Below are 16,816 nucleotides of genomic sequence, written 5' to 3'. Positions count from 1 at the left end.
CACACACACACACACACACACACACACACCCTCTGCTGCTAAAGCTGTCAGGAGTCGTCCCCATGGTAATCAATACATCCTCATGCCTGAGCTCGTGCCAGAGCCGGGCGGATGGTCTGGCTTTTACGGCCCAGAGGAACAAACTCCTCGCTGATGTTTTACGAGCTTTAGATTTAGATTTTATCTTCTGCTACTTCCTGAAACCTGCAGCTTCATATTTCTCCAAACTGCTGGATGAGTTTCTTTTATCGCTCGCGGTTTTCTAAATCGATGCACTTTAACTTCCGTCACGAACAGAAAGTTCTCTTTGCTGCTTCCTGTAACCTGGCAGGAGGAACGAACTGCTTCACTTCAAGGCACTAATTTGTCTTTAAGCGCCTCTTTAATGAGCAATTAGGCACGACGTGCCAGCGTGATTAGTCCTCCGAACAACACGAGCAAATGATGGAAGATGTGAGAGGAGCGACGACAAAGGGTTTGTGATGAAGAGTTTGATCATTTCTGTCCGTTTTTATGATGCAGCGACGCAGTGTTTAATCATCCAGTTTGTGTCGGGGGGTGGGGGGGGCAGTAAATAAAAACTAAATGATGTTTTATTTAGAACGTCTGTCGGCATCAAACTTTTCAGAAAAAAGTAGAGAAAAAATCATTTTCCACAGAGATGAAAGCTGTTGAAGAAGCTGAAACTAAGTTCAGCAAAAAAAAAGCAAAATACTAGCTAAAAGCTAAAATACGCAGTAGGTAAGCTAAAAAGAAAAAGAAGGGTAGCTAAATGTAGCAAAAGCATACCAGCAGTGGTGGGCAGCACTAATGTAAATATTAGTTGCACTAACCCTGAAACAATAACTCAAATATTTAGGTCCCCTAATTCTACAGCAGTGGTTCCCAAACTTTTCAGCTTTTGACCCACAAAATANACCCATAATTGGGTCCCAAGCCCAACTTTGGGAACCAAAGTGCAGTGGTTCCCAAACTTTTCAGCTTTTGACCCACAAAATAACAGTAGCAGAGACCTGTGCCCCCAACTGTTTCTGGATGATAAACATTTGTATCAGGTCAATAAAACATGGGCATAGTAACAATATTTTTATACTACATTTGTCCATTTTAAATACACTAACCTCACTCCTTTGTAGCAACTAAGACAAAAATGAAAAATAAAATCTTTTCAGGACTCCACCTTGATGTTTCGGGACCCCACTTTGGGTCCCGACCCCAACTTTGTGAAACACTGTTCTAAAGTACTATTTAGAAACGTTTTAAACATGTTGAAAACAGCTCCATTCATTTTCAATGACAAAAATTGGCTAAAAAAATGAAATAGCTGAAAATGATAAATAGCTGAAATACCAAAAGTCATAGCACCCCTCACATGAATGAGCTGGACGTTTTGATATATGAATTGTTGAAAGAGAACAAAAATTGTGGAACGAGTTAGATGCCGAAAAACGTACGGAAGAAAAAGTTATCTCAACAGTGTGAATGCTGTGAAGCGTCAAACAATTAGGATGGATTATAAACCTTTTTGAAGTCGTCTCGATTACAAATACGTCTCCTGACAGGAAATAAATACGAGGGGACATTTAATTGTGGAGTGTTTTTAGTAGCACATTTATATTTAAGTATGAGCTCCAGCTGCTGACAGAATGACCTTTGACCTTTGACCTTTTCCTCGTGTTGGATCTGGAGTTTGAGAAGCAGCAGCTCTGTGAAACAGAACCTGAGCTCTGCCCCAAAAATAAATGAAAACCTGCCTGGTTTTATAAACGCAAACTAAGATGTCTGAGTAGCACTTGTCGTTAATCTTTAACTGAAGCTGCCTTTTCAGTCTGAAAGGAAAACGGCGCTCGGCCTCCAAATCCACCAACGTGACTTTTACCACCAAAACAAACACACGTGCATTATTTATTTAAACCGCTGCTTGGGTCCTCGGAGCAGAAGGTTTGTTTTGTCAGAGGTGAAACACGACGTTTCTGTTTCTGCTGTTGAGAGCTACAGAACAGGAACAAAATAAAGAAGTGGTGTGTTGATGTCTCACGTTGCTGAGGGTTTTGACAGATCCCTAAGAGAAGAGGGAGCACTTTTATTTACTACCAGGTGCAGTGGCAGAGCCAGGGGGTGGCCGGCGGTGGCCTTGCCCAGCATAAATTAATCTACAACCACCCAGATTATTTGAGAAAGCTATAAAATCATATATAAGCAATAAAGAAGCTAGAAAACATTGTTTTTTTATGATCGGGGTGACCAATTTACATGTAAACTTAACAGAAAAGTAAGGAAATTTGGTGGATTATTTCTTTGTTGTAACAATGCTTCTTGACAATAAATCTAAAGAAGCTCAAAACAAGAGTCAGTAGCTGTGTTTCCATTGCAAAACTTTGTCGATATTCTGTTAATGTAGAAAAAACACAGTTTTGCAAATGTGGCATTTCCATTAAGTAAGACATGCTATTAAAACTAGACATGGGTTTTTACGATGTAAAAACAATTGTGCATTGCCATGTAGCATGTCATTGCAGCATGGCTTTGCCTGCATCACTGGACTTTAAGAATGAAATGTGACCAAGTTCAAATGTGTTTTCTGCCAGCTTGTGCTTGTCAAGTCAGCAGGTGTCTGTAATGAGCATAATTGTGTAACAATATGAAGTTTGTAGAATTTTTTTGTTAAAGTTGCTGTAGCTGGGTTTTGAACCCTGATCTCCCACATGAAAGCCCATAGGGTTAACCATGAGACCATTAGAACTGTGGTAGGGGGTACTGCCAAGGGTTGATTTGTATGTGTGCAGAAAGAGGCCACATTGCCAATGCAATTGTTGACACTAAACTGCAATATATTACAGCAATAGAGCAATATTAGGACAATATTATGGTAAAACATCAAAATACAATCATTAGTATTGTAAACACTGAACTATTGAGATGAACTATTATTAAACTATGGTTCAGTACTGAGTATATACAGCAGGGGGCAGTATTTGACCAATACAAGGCTCCATTGACTCCCATTATAAATCATTAAACATGAATATTTCAAAAACTATAAGTTGTACAGGCAGCAAAAGGCATAGCCATCATTTGGCATAGGAGCTTTACAGATACCAATTACAATGGCAGCTCTAGGACAAGGTGTGCAGGAGGAGTAGCATGCCAAAGTGGAGATGACTTGGATGGGAAACGAATCACAATGCACACTGATCACACGTTAATACATTTGTTCTTGCAGTGAGTCATTATAAACATGGCGGCAACGGCTGCAAACACATACATATTGCAACCATGGCGCTAATGCTCATCATCAGCCATCAGAGGAGACGTCAGCATCTTATCCAGGCTTTCGAGCGACGAGCCCTTAATACTTGGGAGCGGCTACGAATGCTGTGTTTTGGGGAAATTGTAGTTGGTGATTTTACTACTTTCTTTTACTATTTTGGTGATTTTACTAATTCTACTTCCTGTTGTCTTCTCTCGTCATCTTTTTCACCAGTAGAAACATCCGGTTGTTGATCACGTGACCCCTGAGATGCGAAAAAAGTGTTTCCATTGCAGTCTTGCGAAATACAGCAATTTTGATATACGGCCGAAAAACCACCTCATCCTAGCGCAAAACCATTTTGTCAAGCGTTTCCATTAAGCACATTTATTTTTGAAATTCTAATTTGCACATTTTTTTGGTCAAGGAAACGCAGTAAGCTAATAATAGTAAAATAAGCTGTTTGGCAGAGATTTGGCAAATTTTTCATGTGCGCAACTCACATATTCAGCTCCACTGCTCATCGCACAAATGCATGTTCCTTACAAATGTGGCAACGTTTTAAACAGAAATTAAAAGGATTTCCAGCGGTATAACATTTTTTGCCAATAAGAATCATTAACAACAAAGAAACAATCTACCAAACATAATTTTCCCTAAGTTTTGGGCTAAGTTTATATGGCGGCAGCCATCTTGAATTTCGACCTGGCAACCCAGTTTTCATTAGAGCCCTTTCTTACACCGAGCTGCAACCACTCACTGAAATGGAAGTCCATACTTGTCTTTGTTTTTAAAATGATCCAGCTCACATGGCAGGTGTTTCAAATTCCCCTCTTTGCTCCACAACGGGGGACAATAAATTAAATTATCTCCTCCGTATTTAGTCCCTTATGCTTTATTCTGAATTGGTTTTGTCAGAGATTAAAGATTGGATATTAAAAGAAGCAGCTCTTCCAAAGCTGTGCAACAAATGGAGCTGAGATTGAATAAATGCTGGTCGTAGGTTTTTGTTTCACCGCAGGCCTGAGAGATAAAACACAAAATCTGATTTAGCTTCTGTTCACTTTTATCTTCACTACTGTATTTTTTCCCTTTAGAGTTCTTCGTACTCCTCAGGAGACTGAGTTTTACTCACAGTAAAAATTGTTTCTTTTACTTTTACCCATCAGAGGTAAATCAAATTAGGCCTGAAGTGCAGCAGTTTTTCAGAGCCACAGTGAAACTTTTAACCGGAGTCACATTGTGGATTTTTTTATTATTTTATTTTTTTTACGGATGTAATGAGCTGTGAGACGTTGGAGCGGATCTACTGAGTGAAATGTCTCCACAAGAACAAAAAATCCTGCCACAAATGGCCTCGTCATCCACCTTCACCTGCCACATTTTTTATTCTCCGCCATCAGTCATGATCCGGTGTTTCAGTACGGATTGTGTAGGTCTTCTGGACGGGTTCTTCTCTAATGAAACGTTTCGTCTCTCCTCCAAGAGACTTCTTCAGTCTGAGAGTTTCAGGCTAAATTCAGGCTTTTAAGCCCTGCCTCCATGTGACTGATACTCACATCACATAGCTATCGTTGACACCTAATTAACACTTATTGTTAACGGGGGTGGAGTGATACTGGCAATGGCCGCGCTGTAGGAGGGAGACAACTGAAAAGGCTGAAATGACAGAAAAACGTTGCCGCAGAGAACAAAAGGCTTTTTTTTCTATCTGGTTGTTTATGTTTAAGCTGGTTCTTACTAGCTTGAACATAAAAGTATTAGTTCCATTACAGACACAATTTGGAACACATTTTTACGGAGAGCATTTGTTTACCACTAGAGTGATTTAAACTGGTCATGTGACTAAGATATAAGGGCGTCCAGAGACCCCAGGGAATTAATCATCATATTAATCATTATTGGCTAAATACAATTAATCGTGATTATTTTTTTGGCCAATAGTGCACAAACTTAAAAAAGGTAACATTATTTTAAATCAACTTTTGATTTTTACTCCAGTGGATTTTTACGGGTGTAAAATATGGTTTTTTTTTAGTCATCAAACACCGTTTTTTCCGGTTTCCTTGAAAACCTTGACTGTGCATTTCTATTTTTTCTCAAACGGGTCAGCAGCTGGTGCTTCTATCTGAAACAAAATGTCCCAAATGTGGTTCTGGTTCTACGAGCAAGAAGTAAAACCATTTAATCTCTTTCAGATTTTTGCTTTAAAACAAAAGATAAATGGCATTTTCTGTTAAAAATACAGCGTGAGCACTCAATCCAAGCTGACCTGAGCTGTTAAAGCTGAAAAAAGCCAAACACATCAGCTAAACAGAGCAAAACACAAAACAAAGTTGAGGTAACAAAAGGCTACCTAAAAAGTTAAAGGTATAAATATGCTAGCTCAATGCTAAAAGTCGTAAAATACTAACTGAAAGCTGCAAATAGCTAACAAAAAAATAGTGAAAATTGACTTGTAAAAGCAGCAAAAGGCAAAAGTAGCACAACACTACTAAAAAATACAAGTAGCAAAAGGATAGCCAAAACTTAAGAGCAACAAATGGTAGCTAAAAGTTTAAGGATGCAAGATACGAGTTCAAAGCTAATTGTAAGCAAAATGCTAACTAAAAATTGTATGATGTTAGCTAAACATTTCAGAACTCTACCTAAAATGAGCAAAACAGTAGTGAAATGCAAAAAAAGGTAAAATACATAGTAAAAATTTAGTTTAGCTAAAAGCTAAGAGTAGCAAAAGCTAACTAAAGGATGAAGGTAACTAAAAATAAGTTAATAAATGCTTCCTAAGTAGCTAAATGCTTGCTATAGGGTAATGTATCAAAAGGCTAGCTCAACTTACAATAAGAAGAAGCTACCTAAAAGTGTAAAGAAATAAAATGCTAGGTTATTGCTAAAAGTAAAAAATGCAAACTAAATGTTTTCACATTGTAGCTAAATGTTGCTAAATGCTACCTACCATTAGCAAAAGGCTAGACAAAAGCCAACAGTAACAAAAGGCTAAAATAAATTCATGTAATAATGTATTAAAAAAAAACAGGTTCAAAGGAATAGAAAAAATAATGTATTTCTTTTAAGGAAAATCTTTGTAAAGTTTTGAAAAGTATAAAAGTTAAAAAATTCAAAAGTTTAAGCCAGAATGTCTTGAATGAGCTGAAGGTTTGACATTTTGACACATCATATCGAAATGAGGATTGAGTCAAATTTGATCAAAATGACCTAATTACATTTTACATTTTGATACCTGGATCATTCTGATATCATAGGTGGATCCAGAGATTTGCCTTAATTTGTCTTGTTGGTTACAATAAAACTTGGTCTGAATCCTAATTTTATGTAATTTTAATGAGGAATTTTTGATGTCCTTATAAAGAGGAAACCTCAGAAATTATTTGAATACTGAGATTTCTCAGCTGGAATAAAACAAAACTTCTTCTAGCTCACAGGGAAAATCTTAAAATTTTAACACGTTTTTGCTCAAAATCAGTGTTTTTGTTGCTACTGCTCAAAAAARTGCTTCAAATTTTTTGTTTTATGGTTATATTTCAGACAGTTCATTCAAATGATACATTGAAATTGCATTAATTCATTATGCTTTGACAAAATTCACTTCTTGCAAATGTTTAAATCAAAACTCTACATTTGCCTATTTCTCCACTTTTTGACTTAATTCTCATTTCGATGTGATGGGTCACATTTGTCGAAACTGCCCCTGAAAAAGAAAAGACAAAGAATAAAGAGAAACCGGATGGATCTCTATAACGTGACTGCTGACTCGTGACTTCTGTATAAACATCGTCTGTTGTTGCTGCGGCTCTCCTCCTGCTGGACTGTTTCCTTCCGTCTGTTTGATGAACCAGAACCCATTATGCGCTCGATGCTGATATTTGCCTGCTGGAGCGACGGCAGCCGTGGCAGACAGCAGGATTTATGCGTGCCGGGAGGCCAGCGATCAGCCGGTCGTTTGTCATGTCCGACCAGCAGGTCCCTTAATTGGACCGGAGATGTGAGGGAATGTGGAGCCGCTGAGCTGAGCCAGAACTTTTAAACTCTTCCTCGTCTCCCAGATGAAAATGCACGGCTGCTGAGATAACGATGTTAACCCTGTGGAGGAGAGGTCCTCCTGGTGACACGGGTCAGAGGACAGATGAATGGGAAACTAAGACCAGCTTTGAGTCGACCTCTTAAAGCTTTTTATTTATTCAGTTTGACATCAGGCTCATCTCTCTGGTCCAGTTCAGATCCCTGAACTTTTTAAAAGTTTTCCTTTCAAACATTTATTGACCTAAAGGAGTGAAACATCATGTATTGTATTGCTTTATTGTGTGAAATGTTTTGTTTGTTTTTAATTAAATGAATAAACTAGAAGCACTGGGAGAGTGCAAACCTCCRCCAAGGCCAATTTCCCCCGTCCTGTAAGAGTTAATGCATTAAAGCAGAGATGGAAACACATTTGTTGAATAAGTTCTGACGTAGTGAACATTTAAGCAGCAGTATGCACGGGGTTTCTTCTCTGTGGAGTCTAATGTGAAAAAAAAAAAAGTCAGACTCATCACCTGACGTTATTCATGGTCAAACTGGTGTGGGATTAAGCTCCTAAGTTTTCATCAGTCACATTTCACCATGTAAAACGTCTGTTTTATCTCCTTGTATGAGTTTGTAATGGTTTGACTCTCTTTATAAAGTGCCTCCTGGCTCCCCCCGTCTCCAAACTTTGAGGCCCGGCAGCTCTCTGTTTACAAGCCTAGTAGAGACAAACTGTTTTGATTGGTTGTTTCAGAAATGTGGTGTGTTTGAGGAAATGGGAAAAATAGGTTTCACGGTGCAGTCACGCACTTCCTGGTCACAAAACGTTCTGTAAATGCGCATTTTATGGCAAAAATTGTTCATCATTAAATGTGGTTTTAACATTACTTTTATAAAGTTTGAAGTCCATGCTGTCCAATCCAGCTCACTGTTTTTTACAGAAGCCCTGTGAAAGCATCACAGCTTTGCCGATCTCAGAGTGTTCAAAGAAAAAAAGTTCCTGTATCCGCATCGTGACCCGGAACATCACCAAAATTTAAAGGTGTGTTCCTTGGCCCAGTACCCACTTGTGGTAAAAATGTCATGATAATCCGTCCACATGTTTTTGAGTAATGTTGTCCACAGACAGAACGAAAGACGGACATACGCGGCCGAAAACATTACCTCGCCCTTGGCGGAGGTAATGAAAAAATAATAATTAATAAAAAAAAGTGAAAGTGAAACATCAGCACTTGAAGCCGTGGTCCGTCCGTCTGTTCACAATGATTGAACACCACAGTCTAAATGTCACTGAAAGACCACTGCTTGTGCCAATAAAGATGGTTTTGCAACGTTTGCTCGTTTAAAAGTTTGAAACTAAAAACTTTTGTCAAAGTAAATGAGTGAGGAGAACCAAGTAATTAGGCCAACTTAAAAAAACTGTTTCACCTAAAAATAAATCTGCACTGCGTGAAAATGCTGAGTGATGAATGGCAGCTGGAAGTTATTGAAACAGCTAAAAATGAATTAAAAATGTTTAAATAAACAGAACAGAAGCTAAAATTAGCAAAGCTTAAATCATCAAATATGTAGCTGTAAGCTGAAATTTGAAAAAATCAAAATTTAAAAAGTTTATAGCTAAAGCTAACTAAAGGGTAGCCACAAGCTAAAATTTGCAAACCCAAACTCAAAGCTAAAATTATGGAAACTGTAACTTAAACTCGAATCAGCAAAACTGTAGTTTAAAGTTGAAATTACAAAATTTTAATTTGTGACTACAAGCAAAGTGTAGCGCACCTGTGGCTATATGATAAGATTATCAAGCTAAACTTAGCAAACTGGGGGCTACATGCTAATATGTGCCTATAAATACAGCTTAGCAAACCAGCGACTTCAAGCTAAACTCAGCAAACCAAGCTAAGCTTAGCTTAGCAAACTGTGGCTTAGCAAGCTAAGTTTAGCTTAGCAAACTGGCTACAAACTAAGTTTAGCTTAGCAAACTGGCTACAAGCTAAGTTTAGTTTAGCAAACCTGTGGCTACAAGATAAACTTTGTGAAACTGTAGCCAAAAAAAAGCATAAGAAAAATAATTCTGGGAACCTTGCTTTTGTGAAAACTGGAGATTTTAGTGTAGTTTTATGGAAAAGAATGCTTGTAAATAAAAGTAAATACTGTATTCCAGAGAATTTTAAATAATTAATCTAACCAAGGTTCAAAAATTATACTAAACTTTCACATTATTGTTTGTTTTAATGTTTTACTGCTGTTAGAAATGTTGTATATTTATTTTGTGTAAGGTTGATATTTCTGCAATAAATAACTTTATATGTTACTGATGAAAAGCTAACATTAGCATGACGCTAACGAGAGCTTCAACATTCTACAAGTTTAACTGGACGTTTTTCTTTTCGTCAGGTGGTAAATATGTTGAGATATTTGTTTGAAACCTGCATGATTTTAAGGAAACAATTTTTAAATGTAATTAAGATCTAGTTTATGCTAATTTTTCATCCTGTATGTCTTCGGTTTGCTAGTCCACAGATTGAATTTGTTTTAATCGACTCCTCTGGTTGGAGCTAATTTGAGGTTTATTTTAATTTTGTTTGTGTTTTTCCACTCAGCTCTAATGAATGAGAGTCTGACTGGTGAATCTGACAGATGAATGAAGCTGGAGCCTGTTAGTGTTTGACTTTTCTTATTCCTGATTGAAGTTTAATTGAATCAGCGTGGTGCTGATGGAGGCCTCTTGGGATTTTCTTTAGGACTCTGCTTGTTTCTCAGCCTCATGCTGTTTGTGATTCACTCAGGAGGATAAACGCGCCTCTTTACATTCTGACCACAGTCTTCTGTCGGCTGAACAAAAGAAGGAAGGTTAAAGCTGCACTCCTTTCATCGTTAATGCTCCTTCTAAGGTTTGGGAACAGTTTCCTCTGCTTCATGTGGAGAAAAATAAAACTTAAAGATGGGACATAGATCATCACAACCCGCCAGGAAATGGCTTTAAAAATTAATTAAATAAAACAAAGAAACATCAGGACTTTAATTTAGCAAAATGTAAAAATGGTTTTGATGAGTTTGAACTTCATATAACAGATTTAACCCTTTTGTCCTTATTTAAACTCTTACTGAGCAAAATTGTATTGTGTTCTAAAAAATATCACCTATTAATATTTGGCTCTTTGCGATAGATCATTTCGTAGCTAAAAATTATTACTAAAGCCCACAATGATGTTTCTGTAGCGGCCTCAGCGTTACCTCGGTTGACCTGTGACCTGGAACCATTGACCGCATAACTATGAAATGGTCTATTGCTGTGATTAGTAACATATGTCAGTGCGGCGCAGAGCTAATGCAGAGGCTAAAGCAGGGCCAACATGGAGCTAACGCTAAAGCAAAGCAAACGTTAATGTGAAGCTAATGCTAACATTTATTTCATTTATTTACTTATATTTAACCAGACAAATTCCATGGATATCCCAGTTTTCTTATGCAAGGGAGGCCTGGGTTAGAAGGCATCCTAATGTGCATGTTTTTGGTTTGTGGGGGCAGGGAACCAGAGAAAACACACATAAGCACGAGGAGAACATACAGTTCCACACAGAAAGACCCTGGGTCTGAACTGGGAATTCAACTCAGGACCTTATTGCTGTGAGGCATGCTGCCCTAATATGGCGCTAATGCTAAAGCAGAGCTAATGCTAATGCAAAGCTAATGTTGATGCAGAGCTCATGTTAATGCAGGGTTAATGCTAAAGCAGAGCTAATGCAAAACTAATGCTAATACAGAGCTAATGTTAACTCAGGGTTAATGCTAAAGCAAAGTTAATGCTAATGCAGAGCTAATGTTAACTCAAGGTTAACGCTAAAGCAGAGTTAATGTTAACGCAGAGTTAATGCTAAAGTAAAGCTAATGCTAATGCAGAGCTAATGTTAACATAGGGTTAATGTTAATGCAGAGCTAATCTTAACTCAGGGTTTATGCTAAAGCAGAGTTAATGCTAATGTAAAACTAATGCTAATGCGGATATAACGTTAACGCAGGGTTGATGCTAAAGCAAGGCTAATGCTAATGCAGATTTAACGTTAACACAAGGTTAATTGCTAAAGCAAGGCTAATGCTAATGCAGATTTAACATTAACACAAGATTACTGCTAAAGCAGAGCTAATGCTACTGCAGAGCTCATGTTAATGCTGGGTTATTGCTAAATTAGAGCTAATGCTAATGTGAAGCTAACGTTAATGTGGGGTAATTCTAACACTGTCATTTAGTAATGGTTATATTAATCGTCATCGGCTAAATTTATTTGCCAGTATTGCTCAACCCTAACTTATTTTTTGAGAAGGGGTTATCTGTGGAATCAAAGTGGGCGTGTCACAAGAGTGGGCGTATCTAAAGCATAAACACTGTGGGCTACGAGGCCTACATGATGGTATCCTTAGACCCTGCTTGACCTCTATACAGCCTGACCCTGACCCCAACACTAAGGTTAACCAGGAGAAATGTGACCCAAGTAGGGTTCTCCAGAAAAAAGTGGTGCCGTACAGTAACGCCCCTTTTGTTCTTGTCCAATCAGGTGGTGCCGTACGGTGACGCCCCTTTTTTGCTTGTCCAATCAAGTGTGTCCCTTTAACAAAGTCCGTCAAATCAGGTGTGTTGCTTTAAAAAAGTCCGTCAAATCAGGGGTGTCACTGTAGAATCGCCTTTCGTTGTGACACGCCCACTCGTCCGCAGAGACCCCTACTTGTATTTTTCTGCGGAGTTGGGTTCGTTTGAAAAGTTTTCAACTCCTTTTAGGTTCAATAAATAACTTCCAAATACAATGTGTTTTGATTCTGAATCCTGGCTCAGTCCAGTTAGTAGCTTCTGTGCTAAAATTACATTAGTTAAGGTTAAGACCTATCATTAACTATGATGGCAGAGTTGCTGAATCTAGCTTCACATGATCTGAATGCTGTTGATAAATATGCACAAGTATTTATCCAGGCGGTGCACAGAGGTCGGATCAGACTCGTCTGGTCTCACATAAAACTCGTCAAACATCTGTCCAGAACCACACCCATAACCTGGTAATTAACCACGTGTTCAGATGAATATAAATGGCTCCGGACGCTCTTCAGGGGAGGCATTAATCCACTCTGGGTGTCGTTCTTCTCAGTCGACTGATTCCACTAATTAAATGTTCGTTTTTAAAGTCGATTCGTCTTTCAGTTTGACCCACAACAACTCCCACATTTGACCGTATGACTTTCCTCTGGATTTTTTTTTCAAAAGCTTAAAGTGGTTTAAAGCAAAATATCACTGGAAAAAAAAATTACAGTTTTTGACCAGTTAAATTATCCGTTGCTTTGAATTTGGGGTCGTGACAAAGTGGAAGTCTCTGTATTTACTCTCATTTGTGTTGCAGCTTTATGCAGATGGATCATCAGATTAATTTTTTTTTTATATTTAACCAGAACTCGGTCACATTAAGCAGTCTGTAACCAGAGCAACAGCTGCAGCATAAACCTACAAAATCTTTGACTTGTAAAGTGAATATTTAGTGTTCTCTAAGAATAATCTTGGATTTATTTTTTTTATTTTATGCATTTATATTTCCAAAAGTAACAGACAACCTCCACAAGTTCGTGAATACAATTAAACCAGCGTTCTTTGAAGGAAGCAGTGACGGCTGGTATAAGTGGGCTAGTAGGGCTAAGCCCTCCCTGGTGTTCACAATAAAAAAATGTTAAAATAAACATTATTATAAAATCATAATATAATTATATACAATTTATAAATACTTAAAATAAACAAAATTTAAAAATAATATATCTTATTTTGTGAAATTTACAAGGAAAACTGGTGCCAAACCACCTGGGAAGATCCCAGGGTCGTTCTGCAGGGCTAACTTTTCACAGCCCGTTTTCATGTAATGTGTGTCCTGGTTCAGAATGATTGACAGGCGTCTGGCCACGCCTCCTCGGTTTGCGGCTCATTGGGGCTAATTCTGTTCAGCCCAGGATCAGCCCAAAGCCACAAGATTCAGCCATTTAGGGTGGACGTACAAAAACGTGCCTCCAGTGTGAGTGTATGTGGGCGTGGTTTGGTGTAGACTGACTGATACGATGTGACCAGCATTAACATGTTAAGAAATTGAGGAGCTAAACAACTTAGCTAAGTTTCTTAAAACAAAAAAGTCTTTTAGACCAGAACACACCAGGAGAAGCTTAAAGTTAAAGAGCTTGGACCAGATCTGCTGGACAAGAAAAGTAGCAGAACAAAGACAGAGGGAGAGTTTATACTCCACTATTTTCCAAGACCTGGATTAGCAACAGGCTAAGCTAACTGCTTTTAGCGAGGCTAATGGTTTGTTTTGATTCATTGGCTCATATTTAAAGCATCAGGATCTGACCCAGCATGGTTTAAATCAGGTAAGAAAAAAGCTAAAATATTTTTGTGATGCTTTTAATCATAGTAGTGCTATAATATAGTTGTGCTTTTAATCATAGTATAATTTAGTTATATTGTTAACACAGCTTTAAATATAATATAATATAATATAATACCTTTAGAGGTGCAACAATTTGTTAATAAATTAGCATGTGTATTCATAACTTCAGTTATTTTCTATATATTGAATATTATAAAGTTCACTTGTAGCCATCTCCATACTGAATTAAATTTGTGCATTTATTTTTTTTAGGTTTTTGACATCATCTTGAGCCTTCACAAGCATCTGATCAGAGCTGCAGGCAGACGTTCCTGCAGGTCTCCAGTTCACCACCATGGAGGCTGCAGTGCTGAACAGGACCAAGCTAAACATTGAACAGGTTTTTATGAGATCAGGAGCTGCAGTGGTGCTGTGGAGCTCTTCATGGAGAATAATCTGCATCTTCAGAGACTGTGAGTCTTCTGAAGATTCTCATCACATCTCTTCTGACCACAGCTGAATCTGAGAGGAGCTGAACTCTGAAGACAATCCAGACTTCCCTCAGGAACAACATCACATCTCACTGCACTGACCATGCTCTATAAGAATCTGGTTAAAACATCCCTGAATTTAACCAGAGTCATGAAGAAATTTGCTTCTCAGTAACAGAAAAGCAACATTTATGTACTAAAAATAAAACACTACATGACATTGTAATGCTGTTTTATTATTGTCATTTGTTTAATAAATACACTGGCATGATACAACTTAGTACATGTTTGATTGCTTTTTGGGATACGTCTATTTTGGAGCTGTAGCCCCACCTGGAGAAAAATCCACCAGCCGCCACTGGAAGGAAGTCTGTGTTTGGAACAACTCAAACAGCAACAGTGGATCAAAATCTGTACAATAATTGGGATGTAGGAGTTTTGGTGGACCAGAGCAGGTTTTGCTGCTTGTCGTGGATCTGGTTGTTATACCCTTCTTAATGACATCAAACTGTTCAGTAATGCAGCCTGGTGGATGTTTTGTCATAGTTTATTAGTTCAATTATCCAGCGTGCAGCTGGAGATGCCTCCTGCTGTGACTTAGTGCCGCAAATTTTCTCCTCATCATGCAGAAGACCCCCGGGGGCCGCCGACACCGAGCTAACTGCTGGCTCTCTTGACACTTTGAATAAATTGATGAATGACTGGATAAATACACTTTATTACACTCACACCAGGGTCATTTATATTATAGAGCTGTGCCTAATAAGATTTAAAATTATTTGATCATTACTGGAAAATGTTCAGGTTTGACGCCAAGACAAGTTTCCGCTTTTATTTTCCTGATCTTAGACCTGTGATTTTTTTTTAAAAAGGTCTGATTTATTTTTTTGAGTTAAAGCTTCGTGTCCATTAAAAGATGTGCTTTAGTCGTGGTGTGGAGCAAAGCCACAAAGATCCATAAGCCTCTGAAAGTCCTGTCAGTCATTCAGATAAATCGGATTTATGGCCTCTAAGATGATATTTATCTGAGCATATGCAGGCGATTGAATGACAACATGAAGAAAACATCTCAGGCTTTTTTTCCCCCTCGTTGCTCTTTAAATCAGCACAATCCTAAAGAGTAACTTCAGACGATGTCACATTTTGGTGCTGACTTAATCTTAATCTTTATATTTTATGCTCAAAACCTACAAATCCTCCAAAGAAAGTTAATCTCAACACTCTATTACAGAGGCTTGAACATGTTAGGATTACAAGAACGGCTTTAAAATGGTTCGATTTCAATTTGTTCGTGTTAATGATAAGTCTTCGTACACTGGAGTTGGTACTGGAGTTCCTCAGGGTTCAGTTCTTGGCCCAGTATGGTTTACTTCATGCATGTTTCTGTTTTGTGACGTTATTGGACAATAAATGTTTATTGTTATGCTGATGACACTCAGTTATATTCATCCATGAAAGCAGACAAATCCAGTTAATTACTTTGAAACTTGAGACAAAAATAATCTGGATGACTTAAATTTCTGCTTTTAAACTTCGGCAGAGGCTGTGGTTTTTGGATCTGAGCACCACAAACTTTACAGCGTTTCATCTTCTGTAGATGGCATTAATTTGGTCTCCAGTTTTAACGTAAAGAACTTTAGTTTGGTATTGAAAGGAGTCAGTTGAAGCCTCATGTTCACCTGTTTTTAGTCTCACAGCTGTGTTCAGGTATGATAATGACTAATCCGTCTTTGTCTTTGTGTTGACAGAACAACACGTCATGGAGGCCCGAGTCGTGTCAGGAGTGTACCTGCTACAGCGACGTGCCTATCTGCAGACCCATCCACTGTCCCAACCCCCGCTGTGACTTCCAGAGGGTGAGTAAACCAAGTGAAAATAAATCAGACTCCTAAAATACAGGTGTCAAACTCCAGTCCTCGAGGGCCACTATTCAGAATGTTTTCTTGTTTTCCAGCTCACCAACATTTGACCCTCAAACCCAACAAAATCCACTTTACAGTGATTCTGTTTTGACTCTGTTTCATTCCTAAACTCATATTTTAAAACCTATTTTTTAACCATTTCTTCTTTATAAAAGTGGTTTTAAATGTGACAGCTTCAAATCCAGTCCCCTCGCTAAGTTGAGGCAACAATCAGTGTCTAATGAATTTCACTCCGCCAGCTCGCCATCTGACGTTAATTAAAAATTAGTCATCGTGCTTGTCCACCCGTCCGCTCCTTTTTATTCAAAACACTCGTTAAATGTGGCTTCCTGTCACCTACACCAGTAACATATTACAGATTTTATCACCAGTCTAGATTACATTTTATAAAAGTCCAATCTTTCATCGGTTGTAAATTTGAACGTTTCCTTAAGTGATAAACACTTTCTGAAGAACTTTTCATTTGATAATAAAAAGAAAATGGTAAATTCACAACAAATCTGGATTCATGGCTTTTTTTTACATATTTATTTACATTTTTTTGTTAAACAGTTCTGTTGTTGGACTTCTGTGCTCAACACGGATTGTCCATCACGAACACCATGTTCAGGCATAAGGGTGTCCATATGTGCACTTGGCACCAGGACACCCTAGGCCGCAGTACGATGATCGATTTCGTCGTCGTTTCATCGGATCTGCGGCCACATGTCTTGGACACTCGGGTGAAGAGAGGTGCGGAGC

The 16,816-nt window shown here is 38.2% G+C and overlaps 1 protein-coding gene across 1 annotated transcript in view; it reads left to right on the top strand.

Annotated features, from left to right (window-relative positions):
• Positions 1–16,816, top strand: part of fras1 (Fraser extracellular matrix complex subunit 1) — a gene marked incomplete in the record, with an annotated part of 260,581 nt that overhangs the window by 74,882 nt on the left and 168,883 nt on the right. Inside the window, 1 exon segment of the mRNA XM_014014601.1 lies at positions 15,902–16,009. Coding sequence (XP_013870055.1) covers positions 15,902–16,009 — 108 coding nt within the window.

This window comes from Austrofundulus limnaeus, unplaced genomic scaffold (genome assembly GCF_001266775.1).
Source record: "Austrofundulus limnaeus strain Quisiro unplaced genomic scaffold, Austrofundulus_limnaeus-1.0 Scaffold117, whole genome shotgun sequence".
Taxonomy (NCBI): domain Eukaryota; kingdom Metazoa; phylum Chordata; class Actinopteri; order Cyprinodontiformes; family Rivulidae; genus Austrofundulus; species Austrofundulus limnaeus.
This window is presented reverse-complemented; position numbering and strand designations above follow the sequence as displayed.